The 19,509-nt window shown below is 39.1% G+C and overlaps 1 protein-coding gene across 1 annotated transcript; it reads right to left on the bottom strand.

The window, feature by feature from the left end:
* Window positions 1–496: 496 nt before the first annotated feature.
* On the bottom strand, window positions 497–19,208 carry UPF3A (UPF3A regulator of nonsense mediated mRNA decay; the record flags this gene model as incomplete). The annotated part of the gene is made up of 9 exons (XM_084286598.1): window positions 18,923–19,208; window positions 12,412–12,518; window positions 10,608–10,706; window positions 10,402–10,512; window positions 6,939–6,994; window positions 6,689–6,847; window positions 5,178–5,338; window positions 3,180–3,474; window positions 497–670 (listed from the first exon to the last, which is right to left on the bottom strand). Exons 1-9 carry the CDS (start codon window positions 19,075–19,077, stop codon window positions 497–499), a joined length of 1,317 nt encoding a protein of 438 aa, XP_084142724.1. The 5' UTR covers window positions 19,078–19,208.
* Between the last annotated feature and the right edge of the window lie 301 nt (window positions 19,209–19,509).

The raw sequence follows: 19,509 nt of genomic DNA, 5'->3' as shown, positions 1-19,509 counted from the left end.
CTCATCCTGCAAACCCCACCGGCTCCAGAGCTTCGGTTCCCTGTGGCAGCAGCCACCGCTGCCGTCTGCAGGAGGGGGCCCTGTGCCCGCCGTGCCATGCACTGAACACGTTGGGAAGTGCCTCGGATTTCAGACTGACACAAATCCACGTTTCATTTCTTCAGACTGTAAACGGTGAGATAGCCTCTGAAAAGTTTCGTATAAAGGCGCCTGTAAAACTCTTAGAGGTTTTATATTTCAAGGTAAATCCAACATAACATCAAACTGCTTTTAAATTAGGCAAATGGTGCTTGCTCGGCTTTTTGTGAAAAAGCAACCACATTCCTTTGCTGTGAGATGTTTTATACATCTTCAGTCACTCTTTATTTCTCAGGAAGTATGGGAGAGCTATGATAATTTTATTGGTGTTGGAGATCTGGAACAGCCCTATGGATTTTTGTGGCGACATTAAACCTTTAAGTTCATCCTTTTTCATGAGTCTTTCCTCCAATTTGTTTTATTCTGCTTCCTCGCTCTTCTCAGAACCACCTCCAGCTGAATTATCTGCCTCATACTTTTTGTCGAGAGCATCTTCAAAAGATTTCCCACTGCAGTCATAGGTCTTACTTGTAGGTCCCGTATGTGTTCGAATGCGAGCTCCTGGTTGGTAGAGCTGCATGGCTGGACGATCCTAGAAGGAAGCAGATACGGTTAACTCTCTGAAAAACGATGTGGGATACACACGTGGGATTTTAAAGTGATTAATATTTGTGAAGAAAGTAGATTTTGTGTTAAATTACTTTACGTATCATAAGACCTGGGAAAAAATGAAGTGTAATGAAAATCAACCGAGTATTTAATATCTGTCTTGCTTACAACACTATTCTTGGAAACAAAGTATTTTGAATAAATGAAGAAAACTCTAAAATTTAAAGACCTTGGGGTACAACTGATGTAAACATGGAGACATACTGCAGACAATTATCAGACACAGTGTTACACATTTGGATTGTTATTGCTCTGCTTCATCATGCCTCCCATACCGAGTAGGGGAGCAGGGGAATTCACCCACTGATAATAATAACCAAATTATGATTTTAAAACACGCAGACTCGATCAGACACATGCTGATTTGATCAATGTAAAACGGAAGGAGACAATTTACAAGGAAAAGACACCTTGAACTTGCTTCCACAGGTCTTGAGGGCACTTTTTGTTCCTGAAATCTCAATAATGAAATGTATTATTGAAACTCAGCTTAACAAGTCTTTTCCTAGGAACAGTGTTTTACTCTCACAAATACCAGTTGTTAACATTACAGGGCAACCCATTGACCAAAACCAGAGCTTTTTGATCAAATTCTCGTGTTAAGTTCAGCAAACAAAATTAAACAGCCTACTTTACGATAGTTGCAGAGTGCTGAAATTGTTCTACATCAAACTGTATCAATTTCCATCTCTCTTTGTAACTTGAAGTCAGTCTGATCTTTTATTCTCTCACTTTGTTTTTGTTTGTTTGTGTTTTCTTATTACTGCTATGTATTTTCCCTTTGTGTGTCTTTTTCATTCCACTTTATTCTCCATCTCGTTAGACCAGATATCAAGATTCACGATCAGGCCATACAACCAGATCATTTGAGCTAGTGCTTCGTAGTGTCATAGGAAATGCATAACGTGCATCTTTCTACATGACAAACAGCTCATCAATTTCCTATTTTCTCATTCTTACAAAATCGAGAAAGATGCTTGGTCTGTATAAAACTTGTTCTGATTATATTAATTCTGTAGGTAAGCGGGAAAACTCAGCTTCTGTTGTGACGAATGCTCTAAGAAAAAGAAAAAAAAAAAGTAACAAAACTGCAAATAATTTTACCATTATTGCTTATTTTGGGTAGGGAACAAACCTAGAATTTGAAGTGTGGACTAATCCAGAGACTCAGCAAGCTACTAGAAGTGTGATGAGAGGAATTAAAAACAAGGAGGCTTCTTAAGGCTTGGCAAAAGGCCCCCAGCACCCACCATGGCTGCTGATATTTCACCAGACTCCAAGTTTAGCACAGCAAACATGAGGAAAAACGCTTTTCCCATATTCCTGTTTCTGAACCAGCCAGTTTTCTGACTGCTCTAAGCTTGAGCTGTCGGTGTACGTGGAAAGTGGTTCTCATGCACGTGGAGATAAACCTCGTGCACGCTGCCCAGCTGAGCTCTGCATAAGCAAAGAGCCGGGCACATCGGGCTTCTGGGGTTTGCACCAAGTGACCTCCACGGCACGCACAGCGAGGCCACCTGGACTGGCTCTGGGTACACTCGTATGGATTCACTCCACACATGACCAATTTGCCAGCTCTAGCCTCTGCCACTGATCAGGAATTTGGTTTGAAAGGTTTCACATGCTGAATACATTTCTACACAAAACAGTGTTTCTGTCATCTTTTGCAGGAAATCAGAGAAGAACAGAGAAGGAATGAGGCTGACAGGGATAACCACCTCTTAAAAAGACTTCGGCACATCCATGAAATCAGAGGGTCTGAGAAAAATAACGCCCATGTTTCTGGGAGGCAAGAAGGGAGAGATCTAATGTACGCCCTGCTATGGGCACCATTTTTGCACCTGTTCCTTCCCTGGCATTGACCGTGAGTATCATTTGTGGTAAGCAAACACCAGCCTTTTCTAACTGGCAGGTATACAAAACACTGAAGGGTTCACACACTCACACCTTCTAAATGCAGTGGCTTCTGAATTAGCTTTTTATTAAAGCCCATACAGTTCCCCTATTAGGCATGTCCTGGCCATCCCATGATTTAATTATTTTATGGGCTGGGTAATGGAAACATATTTTTAAAAGGCTAGCATGCCACAGATTTTGAATTTCATTGCAGACCAGATGTATCTCATTTTTTAACACACTCATAAAATACAAAGCTTCCAAGAATAGCGTTCTAAAAATGCCAGGGTTGAAAGGAAGACAGAGAGTATGCTATATATTGTACACACAAATGAGCAGAGACCAGTGACCTTAACTTATTTTAGCTGCTGTTGTCCTCTGCCAGTAATAAAAAGAAGTCAGGGTTTTACTGAAAATGAAATAAAGAACTGCTTTTTCTCAAGAAAAGCATCTTTATGCTGAGTTTGCCAAAGTAAAACCTGTGACCTTGAAGCAAATTTAACTAATGAAAGATTATCCTAAATGAATAAAAGAACCTTATTTCTTATGCGCTCCTTTTTGGATGCCATGTCATCACACTTGTCCTCTTTACCCAGTTTGTCTACTGCCTCCACAGTGAAGCTGTAGGTGTGGTTCCCTTTCTTTCCTCTGTCTTGGCTGTATCCTTTCCCCCATTTCAGCTCTTCTTCATTCCTTCTCACAAACTTGTCAAACTCATAGTGAGCTCTATGCTTTCTGCCATCCTCCAATCGATACCTTTGTCTTTCAGGTTCTTTTTCTCGAAATCTTCTCTCCAAATCTCTTTGCTCTTTGTCACTATCATTTTGTGACCTACGAATATGCATGAAAAGAAAGAAAATCCAAGCAATTAACAGTAACAAAAAGCTGTTGAAGGACATGACACAAAGTTTTCCTTGGCCTTCAACCTTCTTTAGATGAGTTGTATGGTAAGGCTCTTATTTTTTTTTATGTCCAGCTCTTGACTATGCATTCAGTCCAAAATGTTAAAGCTTTCCAAGCAAAATCTGGCTCTTGTGTAACTACTGTGGGAGGACTCTTCTTCAACCTTTACCCCTCTTTGCAACTCCCTGAGTAGCTCCCCAACAGTCCTCACACAATCACATGCTGCGTGCTCAGGACCTGTGGGCTGCTCTTGAGAAGACTCACGCTGTGAATACTGTTGTTCTAGGCTTTTGTTTATGGTGTCTCCAAATAATTGACTCTATCTTTCAATATTTTAGTTAGGTCAAAGAGCACTGCCTTATCACAACATAATATTTAATTTACACTATGGGTTTATATTATAGACTGTTAGTTTGCAATGTTTTGCTGCCAGATACAATCCACACCTCTCTCTTTTACTTCAGTGTTCCTGTTCAGCAAGCGTGTGCTTCTCTCGTAAGGCAAAACTACAAATATCGAAGAAAGATCACAGAATAGATTAAATTTTAAAAGCAGCAAATACAGGTAATTTCTTTTTATATATTACATATATCTGATACTTCAAATTGAAACAGGAAAGTTGATTTTGTCAGTCTGCTCACATTCCATCAGCAGAGAGAATTAGAGAGGCTGGAGACTTTCCAATGATGTAGTGATCAAGCAGTGAGACGTGTTTCTGATTCAGGTTGGTTTAATATGAATAAATGTTTATCTTTTTACACCATTTTTTTTCTTTTGGATAATGTAACTATGAAAACTGTCATGAACTCTGGATGCTACCTTCAGGGCCTAGAGGCTCTGGAGAACGGCCTTCCCAAAAGGCAGGAAGACACATCCAGCCTCACTGCTGTAGCACTGCCTGGTACCTGTCTAGCTCCTCCGTGACTGGGGGTGATGAGGAACACACGTGCCCGGTGGTTGATCGGTGAGAGGGAAACAAACCCCAGCTCCAGAGGGGGTTGAAGTCGCTTTCTAAAATTCAGCCCTGGGGAATGGGCAGGCAAGAGTGGGAGTGGTGGGCTGTGGGAATGAGGCTACAGCAGCGACAGAACTACGCTACGCCTCTTGTTCTGACTACTGCATGTGGAATACAAAAGGCAGTGAGAGACTGACAGCCTTCTGCATGCATCTGTCATAAGGCTGTCATTCACACCCTAACTATGCTGCCGTTGTATTTATCCCATTTATCAAACACATTTTGCTTATTGCAGCAGAAACGAAGCCAGTGTGATGAATTGTAGGGCACTGAAGGTAATCTAGTCTTCAATATCAGTAATAGAAATTGGGCCTTACCTGAGCTCTTGGTGGGGAAACAGATGAAATAACAAAGAAACTCTCAACGATCTTTCACGCAGAAATCCTTCCAACCTGGGATTTCAATGCACTTCACAAACAATAAATCGCATCCACTAATACTGCCATCAGGTCAGTCAGTTGTTACCAAACACTCCTTACAAGAAGGACAGTTCATGTGCAAAATGAAATCAGCTCCTTGCTGACAAACACACAGCCAAACACTTGCATCATGTTTAAGCCTTCATATCAAAGCATTTAAGATATACCCTGGAGACCAAAAGATAAATATTACTTACTTTTCCTTAAGTTCTTTTAGTGAGCCCTCAGATGATTTGGATTTTATACTCCCAGACCCAGAGGACTTCTCCCATTTGTTTTCTTCAATGTCAGCATCTTCATCTTTTTCTTTGTGCTTTTCACTGGCCTGCTCATCTCCCTTTTCCGGCTTCTTAAGAAGCTAAGAAATATTTGTGTATATTATGATGTAAACTCCTTTGTCGTAATGGATATTTTAACAATGTATTAAATATATCAATGACCTATTAAGACTGAAGATATTTAAATCTTATTTAATAATGTTATGAATATATGTTGCAAAGTATAAAACTTAAAACGTCATTTTAAGAGGTCAGTTTACTTTTGCTAAGGAATGGAGGTCATTAACAGGTGCTCAACAGCATGCTTTTAAATATGCCAAGAGTACTGGAGAAAGCACTTACCTGCTCTTCTTTCTTTAGCTTTATATATAGTCTATGATTTCTTAGAAATCAAGTAACAACAGAGCTCAGCGTTATTGCCAACAAAATAAAAGGAGAATCTCTACAATACCACAAAAAGAGCAGGATTAATAGCTCACTCCTTGAAGTATTACATATAAAATGTGTAACATATGAATTACTTGGGACAGGCTGGCATACAGAAATAGGTGCTTCATATAAATACACCTTGACAGAAATAGAGACTGAGGAAAAAATATGATGTTAGCAGGAAAGATCATATTACATTTTAATTTTGGAGATCAAGATTTCCAAGAATTCTGTTACTTTCACAAGAAATAATCCACACAGGGCTTGAGCAGTGTCTGGCGTTACAGAAGTAATCTTTATAGAAGGATCAACTGTCTGAAACTACTCTTCTAACACTTCATAAGTAGAACATCTCACCATTCTTTTTTTCCACCAGTTGTTCTTAAAAATCAAATGTTATTCTTCTCTGATACTTAAAACTTCTATGTTTCTCTCAGGTAGTATTTTCTTTTTCTTTCAGGGAAAATTATAGTATATTTTAGATATTATAGTATTTATACACCATGTAGGTGTACTGTATAATTATAACACTATTAAAATATATAATTATATATAAACTATAACAAAACATTTAATAATTTGGTGAAAGCATATTATTAAAATAAATCAGTTTTGAGTATAAACACAAAACACCTTCAGCAGATATGGCTAGAAGAAGATTTACCTGACAAAGTGTTAGAAGCCATATTTGCAATAATCTTCCCAGGTGATAGCACAGAACAATTTGGTTCTGTCAGGTTACATCAGCACAGAATTTGGCAGTGTTATTAAAAGGCATCTGAGTTACCTGTTGTTGCAACTGCACTAGCACAGCACGGTACCTGAGGTAATTAGTCAGACTTTTCAACAACAGTACTTAGTCTAGACCTTACTTTAATTCTCCTTTCAGCAAAAACTGTATCGACCCAATGTGCTGCAGCACACTGTATAAATAGTATTAGTGTGAAACCAAAGCAACTTCTAAATAACTTCATCAGAGGAATATTTTTTCATTAAGATACCTTGATCCTTATTTCTTTTTCGGAAATTTTCTTTTGCTTCTCTGCTTCTTTCCTTTTACGTCTTTCCTCTTCCCTGCGCTTCCTTTTCTCCTCCTCCCGCAGACGTTTCTTCTCCAGTTCTCTCCGCCTTCGTTCCTCTCGTTTCTCTTCTCGAATTCTCTGAAGAGTTCAAAATGCTTAATTGTAAATTGTCCAAAGGAAAACCATGTGAAACATAAATGTTGAACTTCAGGCAAAAGTCTGAACGTACCTGCTTTTCTAATTTTCTATTTTTAATATATTCCAAAAGGGGTGTTGTTCTTCTAGCTAAAACACAAAAAATTTGTGATATAGTGTTCAACTCCTAAAATATGTACTCATTTCTTTACTTCAGTACTAACCCCTTTTTTCTAGCTTTATCCACAAGGGAGCCAAATAATTCACAAACTTATTTATTTTATATATTTTGGACAGTATTCCCATAATTCCATTTTGAAACACTGCTGGTTTTTGTTTTGTTTTGTTTTGTTTTGCTGTTAGGATTAGAAGTACCACAGATATACTGCATAATTATTTAACATTTAATTAAAAATCATGTATTTTCAGTTCAGAGAATGGCATTTTTTCTCTTGCTCATCAAAAAGGAAATAAATGTGTTCAGTATCTACTCCTACTATAGATCTATTCCTCTTTAAACCTTTTTTTTTTTTTTTTGACATCAAAACCCACCTAGACTGCTGTTCATGTACAGCCCACGTTACTGTAATCTCACATGTCGCTCTTCAATCCCGAATTTCAAATTACATGATGAAGGAAATGTCATTCTCATATAACATTTCTGTTTAACTCCCATCTGGCATTCACCATTCCATGGGAAAACAGGATAAGTGAAAGAGAAGTGGTTTGTGCTAGGATGCACAGCAAGGTATCAACAGATTCAAGAAAAGTCTGTTTTCCTAAATAACACATTTTGGGTCATCATCTACTGATCACACAGCCATTCTTATGTTAAAGAGCTGTCTCCACGCTCAGAAATCTAGCCTGAACCACCCCCAAATTCTACAAAAGCTTGGAGACATCATCAATTTCTTTATCATGTATGGCATCTATGACTGTCAGCACTGAATTGAAGTTTGAACCATGTGCCTATAGCTGCAAGTCGTTACAAAGAATTTTGTCAGTCTTAACATGTCCCAAGACAGAGTTACAGAAAATATTTAGTACTAAAAAATGCTCTACAACTATTTATAGGACTCTTCCTGAAACCAGAAGAAAAATTCACTAGTTGAAATGCATGATATGATGTGGAAGAAAGAATAAAAAGTGGAAAGAAAAAAATGAAGAAAGACATTCTTAAAGCAAATTTAAAATGGAAGAGCCAAAATCTAGACACAACCTGTATCCCCAAAAGATCTGAGTGTTTCTGCTTTGAATGTCTAACATGCACGGAGGAGAGGCCACGTGATAAGTGCTATCAAAAGGATAGGCCACAAAAGGATGTTTACCAATGAAACCTGAATCTCACCCACCTTGTTTATGAGCCTTACTCTAAATGAAAATCTAAGAGGCTTTTCTGAAAATGTTTACAAAATATTGAAAGAAAATAAATTACTAAGTGAAGAACTCCATCAGCAATAACTTTTATGCTTTATCTTTCTTTCTAGAAACAAGCCAGAAGAATGAGCTTACCTTCATCCTGCTACAGAGAAATTCTGCTCTATATCTCTCTGTCACACTGAAACTGATGAGCTAACACATCTGACGTGATGCATAAAGCATGCTGGTTTGCGGTAACACTACCTGGAGAAATGCTGAGAATGTGAGGCCCAGTTCTACTAACAGAGTACCAGGTATGCCTTTCATTGACTTCAGTACATGTTACCACTTCTGGAACTGGAATACACCAAAACCCTGATGTACTTTTGCTATAAACACACTCCCCACTGAAGTAATCTTTGATTTTGTACTTATAAGAGAACCAAATAATTTGATTTTCTGTGATTTACCAGAAAAAAAAAAAAAAAGAAAAAAAAAAAAAGAATTCCTAATGGAAAGCTGCCTTCAGGCAACATTGTTATTCTGAAAACTGCAATTCTCAAGACCAATCATTTTCACTGAAAAGTCAGAATATTTTTAAGTTAATAAATCTTTCCTGGAATTGTAAACTTTCTTTGAATTTTTTTACTGCTTTTACTTTGTTGTCAAATACTAGGATGATTTGCAGTAAATAAAAATTGTTGGGGAACTTTGTATCCAGAAGAGCAACTATTTCACTGGTAACAGAATTAGCTAAATGACCATAATTCTGTCACTTCCATTTCCTCTAATTTATTTATTTTCCAAACCTTCCCAAACCACTATTATTTTATGTATATGAAGAACTAATACCTCTCTGTATAAACTCTTGTCACAGGCAGGGACAAATAAATAGCACAAATCATGGTATTTGTTCACTGTAAAGAAATATTAGCAAAGGTTGAATTTATTTTTTTTGTCTAGCCAATTGTCACACCAGGGAAAAGAGAAAGTGCTCTGAATGTTGTCAGTTGGCGTTCCAGCACATCAACAACCCTTGTTGCCCTCAAAACTGCATTCTAGCAGCTGCCAAGCCCCAGCATTTTGGAAAGAATTACCTGTGTTTCTCAGTGCAACATGGCACTGTTATTTAGATGTTTTGAGAAAATATACATCACATCACACTTTGAATGAAAAATAGATTTCTCCTACCTATCCCAGGAAAATTTTCTCTCAGTACAGAAGGAGTCCTGAAAACGTTCCTCAACATTCATGTCTGCACTGCTTCTTTATGTTCTGTAAACAGCTTTATTTTTCTCTTTAACATGCAGTTTTCTAACAGTCCTAGCAATTACGATATTCTGACCTCAGAAATACGTCAGCAGTCTGCACTGCTATGCTGAACACTGCATTTTATTCCAGCTGTTTTTTCTCCCATCTTTCAGTGCCTGCCTTGTGCATTTTCTAGTAACAGTCTTCTATGCATTTGCTGATAGTCAAATAATTATCTAAAGTGTGGCAGTACTGTGGAGTGGCATAGTCACTAGGGTCAGTCCAATAATGGTACTCTTTCAAAGACTGAATTGAAAAGAAGAAAAAACATGGTTCTGTTATGTAGTACAGTACGGATCACAGCACATAGACAACTGGCTTTTTGTTGATACTCATGATTTGTATAAATGTAACCAGCAATATTCACATTGCTGAAGCCTGCAATTGAAATTTGATGTGATTTATCCCGGAAGATTTCAATGTTATCTCCTTAAAGATTCCCCCTAAGACTGTGAAAGTCACACCACATGCCTACAGAGAACAAGGTGTTGCCTTACTTTCAAAGCTTTTGCAGAATCCTAACAGAGATCATTTCATGTTAATAAAAGCAGCTAGTAGCAGGGATCAGTTCTTAAGTATTCAGCTACCTTATCTTTTAAAAATATATCTTCCACCTTTTTATAACACATCTGCAAGTATTTAGAAGTACTAAGGAGCTAACTTTGAAGCCACTGTGCATACAAAACTTTGAGTGATTGCATGCACAGAGACTCAAAAGCACAGGTGAGGTGCTTCCTGTCACTACTTGGCTGGGGGATAAAAACTTTAACTGTGATAACCTCAGTCTGTGTCAGACCGAACGGGCCATATCTTGCAGGTAATATGATAAAGATATAAAAATAATATATTTCATATTCTCAATAATAAGAAAAGTCAAGAAAACAGACCAATGAGTTCCCTTGTTTTGGCCTCAATCTCTCCCAAAAGAGTCTCAGGATTGGCACAGATTTTCTCTTCATCAGCACAGTAACTCTCTAAAAATTTCCTATATTCTGGATCTGCGAAGATAAATTTTTGAATTATGTTAATACTCTGCAATTCACAGCAGAAATGGAACCCGTTTTTCACAGTGACATCAAGAAAATATGCTTACCATCTTCAATGCTCCCGGCTTTGGCATCTTTCTTTTTTAACTTCTTTTTTGAAATCTTCTGGAATGGAGCAAATTCAACCACTGCAGGATACTCCAAACCTTAAAAGAGATCAATTCTTAATTTTTATTCTGGGAAGCATTCTTCATATTCAAGTAAGATTTTCCAGACTCTTCAAACTTGTGTTGGGCAGCCTTATTTGAAATCAAAGGTGTCTCTAAAATGTCCTCCTAAATTTCTAATGATATGTTGCATGTAGCAGTACTTTGGATTCAAAACAAAATACATTTATATCTGAATTATACACTTAAACATTATTATTAAAATATTATTTTGACGTGCTAACAAAGGCTGTCAAGATGAAGAGTGCTGTTGCACAATAAAAGCCTTGCATTATCATTTATAATTCTCTTTTAATTCTTCAAAAATTGTCATTGAGTGGAAAAATTGACATAAAATCTCATGCTGACGAATGAATGATTACTACTGGGAAATGAATTTTAAGTGATCCTGCTGCTCTGTGAAGTGTGTGGAACTCCTTTTTTTTGCTATTTATGGTGGACAACACGACTACTCGCTTGTGTTTGCTGGCACCTATTCTTTGAGGTCTGCCTTGTGTATTGGATTCTTCTTCAGAATCTTGGAATCATGCACTGGGAGGAAGGTGCTGCTCTCCATCTTTGGGGAGATCCATCCAAATGCAGGGTAAAAGCCTATCACAGAATCCTGGGATGGCTCGGGTTGGAAGGGACCTTGAAGCCCACCCAGTTCCAACCCCCCTGCCATGGGCAGGGACACCTCCCACCAGACAAGGTTGCCCAAAGCCCATCCAGCCTGGCCGTGAACACCTCCAGGGATGGGGCATATGAAATATCTCAGACAGGAAATGCTACAGAGAAGTTTGTTATCTTGGCAGCCAGCTTCTTTGGAGAGCAACTCTCCAGTTAGACTGGACAAGACTATTTCACAGGTCCCCTGCAACATTCAGTGTTCAGAATAGACAATGGTCAAAAAAACCCACAAATCCAAGTCTCTTTTATACTCCCCGTGCAATCTTTTTAGAGAAGGCGTGAGGGAGTGAGGCGAGGAACAGCTACAGACAAAGCACAATGTCTTGGCTACAGCAATTTAATGCTACTATACAGCAGGATTTACCCACACCTACATTACAGTGGTTTTCTTTACTGTTGGACAAACTTCTGTAGACTGAAAATTTTAAATAAGGCAGCTAACCTTGCAACTCCTTTTCTTGCAACTCAAGATGTCTGAGTTCTTATCAACACATGCCTGAAAGCACTCACAGTTGTGGACATCAGACCTCTAAAGTTTTATCGAGCATTAATGCTCTGGAAAGTCACGGCATACATATCTCAAAGTGGGCAACCAAAATGGTGAAGAAAACTCGTTTGGTTTTGCTTTCTCAAAATGGGAACACATAACACAGCTGAATCTCACAGAAACACACTGAAGATGCAGCCACTCGTGCCTTCAGCGTATGAAGCTATCGTTGTGATGAACTGCAAAGCTCACATAGGATCATTAACAGGATCCTGGTAGTGGACTGCTTAAGGTACACGAATGCAGATAGAGCACGAGCACCATGCAGACAAGTGAGACTGCACGGACAAATACATTTTCCACTTCATTATCTTCTAGCAGCTAGATTCTGGTTCAGTGTATTTTTATGTAATTAATTGTATATTGAGCAGAAAAAGGCATCATTAGAAAAAAAAAATGAAATGAATTAATGTTCTAAAATGATATATGTGTATGTAGACACGTGTAATATCTTACAAATAGGCCAACCTTTATTATCAATGAAGACATAGCCATCAAAGCGATCTCTAAAAAGAAGGATGTCCTCGGGATTTCTAAAGTTAATGTATGCTCTCGAGTAAAGATGAGGATAAAGGCTGCAACAAGAAACAATTTTATTTTCTGTTACTTATTATTCCATTCAGGACTGGAAAAAGTTACAACCAGTAAGATCACACTGCAATTCTCAGCCTCTTTGGGAAAAGCCTAACTTAAGCATGCATATTGAAGTCCTTACGTATTCATATGCATATATAAAATATATACAGAGAGATATATATGACAAAAAGCAACTCAGTGACTGAATTCCTGGATGCAACTGTGAAATTTATTCTGAACTGAGACAAATGTTTCTATGCAGTTTGGTCTCCCTACATTACAGAGCACACATTTTCATTTTGCAGGATCAAAGCTTTATGTGTAATTGTTTATGATCTGAGAGGTGAATAACAGCAGTGGTTTCAGGGAAATTCTTGGGCATGTTAAGATTAAGTTTTCTGTTGCTGAAATAGTAGGAGGCAAAGTAAAAGTTCCCAGTGCAGTGGCAGTTGCCAAGCTGTCACTATATTTAAAGATATTCCCACCTTTGGGAAAGATTAAATAACTTAGGATAACATGCTGAATCACATACTGATAAACAAACTCCATTCGACACACATGTGTATGAATATACGTGCAATGTCCTGTTGTGAAGCACGGTTACTGTGAAAATCCCAAACATCTGTAGCGAAAGAAAGACCAGGTACTTACCGAAAACAATCCTGATCCTCCTAGAATTTGTTGGCATAGGTCCCACTCTAGGTGTGTAAATGTTAGCCTGCTTGGTCAAAACCTCAGAGCTGGCACATCACCAACCACAGTGGGATTGGGGTAATTCAACGCATTACCACCCATCAGCCGAGTGTCGGGTACACGCTTTAACTCTCCCTCCCACCTAATTAGGATGTATAAAAGTGTGGCTTAAACAGCCTTTAGCAATGGCTATGAATTAAACCATTTTAATGGGAAATACCTGAACGTATTTGAAGGTAAGCTCGTAATTTTAGAATACCTATGCTCGTAATGTTGTTGCTGCAAGGCCCATCTTCAGACAAACTCACCAGCAGCAGTAGGAGACACTCAACACAAGCAGATTTCAATTCCGTAGCTATTTCAGAATCAGATTTCACAGCCAGTGAGAAAGAGCAAAGACAGGGGTTGGATCACACGATCCACACACGTGGCATCCCGAAGAACCACGGTCACTACAAACCAGGTGATCATTTTTTCATTTTCAAACACGCATCCATTTGGGGTGTTGGAAGGTGACCACGATGAGCACTGCTGTCAGTAGCTGGCCTTTTTGTAGAACAAACAAAGTTGTGTTTGACTTCGTAGCCTGGAGAAATGTTTAACAAAGAGCTAGAGGGCTTCTCTTGCTCAGATGTTTTGTGAATACCTGTTTCCAGGGTGCCTCTACAGTATGCAGAGGATGCACCTTCTAATTCTAAGGAATAGCTATTTCATCTATATTTACTCACTGTTTTGGTGTTTTAGGAAGGGAATAGCGTTGAGTGAAGCGTAAGCAGGCATCACAGACTCACAGAACGGGGAAGGGACCTCTGGAGGTCCTCTGGTGTAACCCCTGCTCAGCCTGGAGCAGGTTGCCCAGGACCACGTCCAGATGGCTTCTGAAGACCTCCAAGGAGGGAGGTAACAACCAAAATTCTTAAAGAATTTTTCAAAACTTAGAAAACATAAAGGTATGTGAGATTAAGAAGCCCTGAGTTTCTTTTCCTAATCTAACAAGTACTGCAGTGTTTTACCATCTTCAGCTTTTGTAAAATACAACAAAAATGACAGCTTGATCATATAGATGGATTTTTTTTCTTCTGCAGTATAACTTAGACCCTGTGGTTGGGCACACAACCATCGCGAAAAAGAAATGAAAATACAAAGACTTGTTCCTTCCTTGTTTCCTTGAGCTTGCACATCAACAACATCTGTTTCCTGTCTGCTCTGGCAACGCAATCTTTTCCTGGTACACGACAGAATATTTTCCTAACATTTTTTTTTTTTTTTTTGCTTAGATTTATCAGAGGATCTTTCAGAGAAATATTTGATGTGGTTATTAAGCAATTACTAGTAAGAGAAAAAAGAAGGCTTGTAATACGTAAACAGGACTCTGGAAAGCAGAGGTTTAGAATTTATCTTGCAAATAAGGGATCCAACATTGTTGCTATACATTATTAGGTCTTCAAGGACTTCATCACCTCTGCAAAAACATACAAAAATACAGAGGCATGTTTGTCCACAGTAGGATACTGATGTGCTCAGCAGCAGAATAAAATAGGGCTGTCTCTCTGCTACTGGTGCTGGATATCAGGGCAGAAGGTTGAAGTATGGCTGTGACAACGCTTAGCAGTTACAGGGTTTCTCTGATGCAGCCACTCCTACACAAAGTCAGATCTCGTACGCACACCCGTTGGATGTCAGAGTGCTTCGTGTATCATGAGAGCCTGATCTCGAAGTGTTTCAGACCCCTTCAGGCTTCTTATCCAACCAAGTGTGCGGTCTACCTAAAATAAATGCATAAAATCCACTCTCTAAACGGGAAGCTAACTAAAACTAGCAAACTGGAGGTGCTCAGCACTGCTCTGTGTATGAAATAATGTCTCTTCCTCTGGGTTTCAGAAGCTGAACTTCCAAGTGCAACTGCCCCTTGTCACCTCTCCTCTACCAACCCCCCAGTGCTGCTGAGGAGCAGGGAACACATTTTGCAGGGCCAGGACTGATGCCACCAACCTCTCCTAGGCAGAAAAACTCCTGCTCCGCTGCTGCACTTCATATTCAGCAGAGAAAACAGCTTCTGCTCTTCGGGACTTTGCCTTCCAGCTGGGTCCCCAGGCAGTGCACTACAACAGGGCCATCCTGTGTGCCTCCTGCATTTTTTCAAGTATCCGCTGGCAGAGATTTCTCTTGGGATTTGAAATTCGGTGCTGAGGTTGCGTGACTAGGTTTGGAAGCAGCCAGCTGGCTCTATTTTGCCATATGCTTGCTGCCTATAATGCTATTCTCCATCCATATCGTGTTTTGGGCAGATGCACCGTACACAATGTTGGCATCTCTGGGATATCAATTAGAGGGATCTCTGTAGAAATAACCCAGATGAGTCTGACATTTCTTCAGTTCAAGAGTTTGTTTTCTGTTGTGTTTTGAAGGGTACTCAATCTTCTAGGCAATCTGCATATCTCTAATAATAAACATCCCTTTAAACCCTTGCTTTTATGGCAAGTTTAGTAACAGAAGCATTTAGTTTACTTTTTCTAGAAAGTACTTTTAGCACAATTGTGTAAAGAGATTGGTATAGAGGAAAGCAAATTTAAACAGTTATCTAAAAGATAAACAGTAGCATGTAAACTCTAAAAACAGCCACTGCATCTTAGTAGAAATACTTACCGAGGTGGTGATTCGTGGTGTATGTGTATATAGGTCTGTATGAACTTACAGACTGACATGCATGTACACTTAAATCTCAACGCTTAAATTTGGGAGTGATTTGTGACCAAATTGATAACTCTGTTGTCTATGTTGTCACCTCAAGCTAAAATCCACTGGTGTTCATCCTCTGGTCTCTCACCTGCTGTTGTCATTCATACAGGGGATGGCAGTGGCACGCCTCGAGATGAACTGAGCCTTCCCTTTTTTGATATGAGCACTACTAGCTCATGGTAACATGGCTACCAAACGTCCCTCAAGGCCACGGAGTCAGTCACAAAAACAGCGTTTTGCTTGCATTTTGATCCCAGTGTACAAGAGAGAAAAATAAATGTAATGCAGTGAATCGAATGAATCGGGGAAAATGAATGAAATACGACACGATAGTCATACTTTGTGAAATGATTTTACTGAAATGGATGCAACTGTTATACATCAATGACATTTTAATAAAATGAAAGTTTTACAGTTTGCGCATAAAAACAAGACATTGTAAACTTACAAATAACCTTTAGAGTGCAAAGCAAAACTGGAGTTGACATATGCATGCGTATCTTGCAAAAGCATGCAGGCAGGACTGCAAATGTTTGTTTGTCCTCTGGGGAGAGATGACCTTGGAAATAAAAAGGTTGAAGCAGCTACAGTTTGACCCCTCGAGTTCTCTCTCTGAGAGCAACTGGTAGAGGATGTCTAGAGGAAGTTTCTTAAAAAGGGGAAACTACAAGCTACCTACTACTACCCTACTACTACCACCTGCTACACCTTACCACCAGTGTCACCCACTAACCATGTCCCCAGGCACCAGGCCCAACCTCTCCTTGCACACCCCCAGGGACGGTGACTCCACCACCTCCCTGGGCAACCCGTCCCAGTGCCTGACTGCTCTTTCTGAGCAGAAATGGCTCCTCACTTCCAACCTGAACAATTTCTGGAGGTTTACTGTGTGTTCTGGAGCGTGTGAACACATCATGATTTTAATTACGAACAGATGTACATGGGTACATGTCAGCACTGAAATAAAGTGGACAAAAGGGGCAAGATTATGCTAGGCCAGTGAAAGAGCAACTAATCAGTCATTCTTTTGCAGAACTGCAGCTCAAAGACATTTAAACAGTGCAGTTTGCTGAAAAGGGCTGTAGCCGTACACCTTACAAAGATAAACCTATTCTGAAAAAAAATACATCTTCTGTATGAAAACAGAATTTTTAAGCAACAAGACAAAGCAAGAAAAAGTGAATATGAAATGCTTCCCTAAGAAAAATCCAAATTCATAATGAGAACACTTTTTTTCCTCCAAGAGAGTCCAAATTTCTAAGGGCAGAAGAGGGTATGAATCCAAAACGCAGGAGGAAGAGAACGTTTTTCCCTAGACCATAACTTTATTACAAGGTTTATATAAATGATTCAAAGCATCTGATAATCCAAGTAACACCCATCAAGAGATATCACTGTTCCAAAAAAAAAAAAAGGTTAAAATTTGCATTTGTTGCTTGCTAAATCCTAAATTCTAGTAGCAAAGCAATATATAAACGTATAAAAAATAAGACTTTATTTTTAGCACAGCATGAGAAAGAAGCTGCAAAATCTTTCATGAGGAACCTGACATGGATGCAGCTGATGAGTGGACAGCAAGACTTTTGAGTGCTCCAAATTTTACCACATCAAGAGAAAAATGAAACTTTGTATTTGCAACTGTTGCCAGCTGCTTATCTTTCCTGCAGCTGCTGACTCCCCAGATTCTTATGTCAATGGCTGTTCTGGAAAATTAAAATTGCAATTTTTGAACTGGTTCCTAGCATTTGTGCAGCTAGACACACTGAGGACAAAGACACTCTTTTGGAGAATTTTTGGTTTGCCTCTGCTATTTTCCCTTTATCAAATAAACAGTTGGGACTGAAGCCTTCAGGAAAACCATTTGGAAAGATGGATGGCTGGGTTCAGAAAAAAAGTGCAGGTGGATATAAAGACTTTCAATCAGACTAAATACCGTTCTATCTTCACACCCAACGTGGTTCTTCTACCGTTCAAGCTGAAGCACCTGCTATTTTGATGCACTGAACTGCCAGGAGGCTTTGCTAACAGAGACATTTCTTCCTTTCTGCTTGTGGAATTGATTCAGAGAGAACTGATATAATCAGATTTACCCATCTAAAACACAGCGGCAGCATCCTTTCAATTAAAATCAGCCCAGAACTAGATTGATTCAAGTGCAATCGGCTACAGACAGCTCCCTAAAGAAAAGCTACCTGCTCCAGGGGGTCACCTGGCCCTAGCTTCACAAGTTGATCTGCAATCAAGATCCAGGATCTGTCTGCAGTCACTGAAAATAACCTGATGCCTGTGGAGGATGATTCACTGCACACTAAGATGGGCCAAGCTGGGGAAAATGAATCACACCCGTTAGTTTTCCTGAACACGTGCAGATGCAGCATAGAGGGTGTTTGGCTTATTTTAACGGTTAAGTTTCTTCTCTTCTAGAAGTCGCTTTGTTCAAACGGGGATGGTATTTGGCCACTGTGATACTGAGCACATTAAATAAATATACCAGCAATTCTAACTTATTATTCTCTATATAACTTAATTTTGAATGACACAAAAACGAATAGAAGTGGATTACTTGAAAAAAACACGTGTAAAATAAATACAAAGATACATAAACAAACGATTAAGTTAAGCTTAAATGGCACACATGAAAAACTTTCTGTGATATTTTGCCCTAGGTTGTCTTTCTCGCAGCCGATAAACAGCCTGTTGCATTTTAGCAATGAAGGTTTAAAGAAACATTAGGGTTTCCAACAAAGCTATGCCATATTTGCACATAAAAATGTTCTAAAATCACCAGTTTAAAAGAAAGGGGCAGGAATGCATTTTCTCTGCACTTTTATCCCACTTTTCAGAAACATTTTAAGTAACTGACAGAACTAATGAAAAGGGCTCCATGGACAAAATACGTAATTTGGTACGTCCAAAATACCTTAATTGGGTTTTAAACACCTGAAAACCTGTATGAACAGCTCATCCTCACCTGGGATCAGCAGTGCAAAACTCAAAATAATCATGGGCAGGCAGAGGATGTAACTGTTCCTCCAGTTGCTCCTTAGTTAGACAAGGAGGAAGGCGTCGAATGACTACCTGCGTATGTAACAGAAAATGGAGATTTATCCTTGATCTAAATACCATGGAAAAAGATGAAACAAATCATATTACTCCTCTTTTGAAAGCTCTTCCTTAAACTGGGAGTTTGAGTTGGAGTGTTAGCCTCACAGCGAGTTACCCACTTGGACTCGCTGACAGATGGCAAGATTGTCCTATCTCAGATTCTGCTAACATTGCAGAACTGCCAGGTAACTGAAATACTCTAATGAAAAGCTCCAGAACCACTGCAATCGGGCCAAGAAGGTATTAAAAAATCATCAAAAATAGATGCGGCTACATAAAATGTTAAAAGTATTTCTTTTTTAAATGGTTTAAACTAACTTTTAAGTCCCTTCTTATAACATCATCTTAATGCACTGTATCTAGATGTAAAGGTTTTGGTAGCAGGGGGGCTGCAGGGGTGGCCTCTGTGAGCAGAGCCCTGCAGCTGCCCCGTGTCAGAGCAGAGCCAGCTCC

The sequence above is a fragment of the Netta rufina genome, assembly GCF_964035555.1.
Source record: "Netta rufina genome assembly, chromosome: 1".
In the NCBI taxonomy this organism is placed as follows: Eukaryota; Metazoa; Chordata; class Aves; order Anseriformes; family Anatidae; genus Netta; species Netta rufina.
The sequence above is the reverse complement of the archived record's forward strand: the minus strand, read 5'-3'. Positions and strand labels throughout refer to the sequence as shown.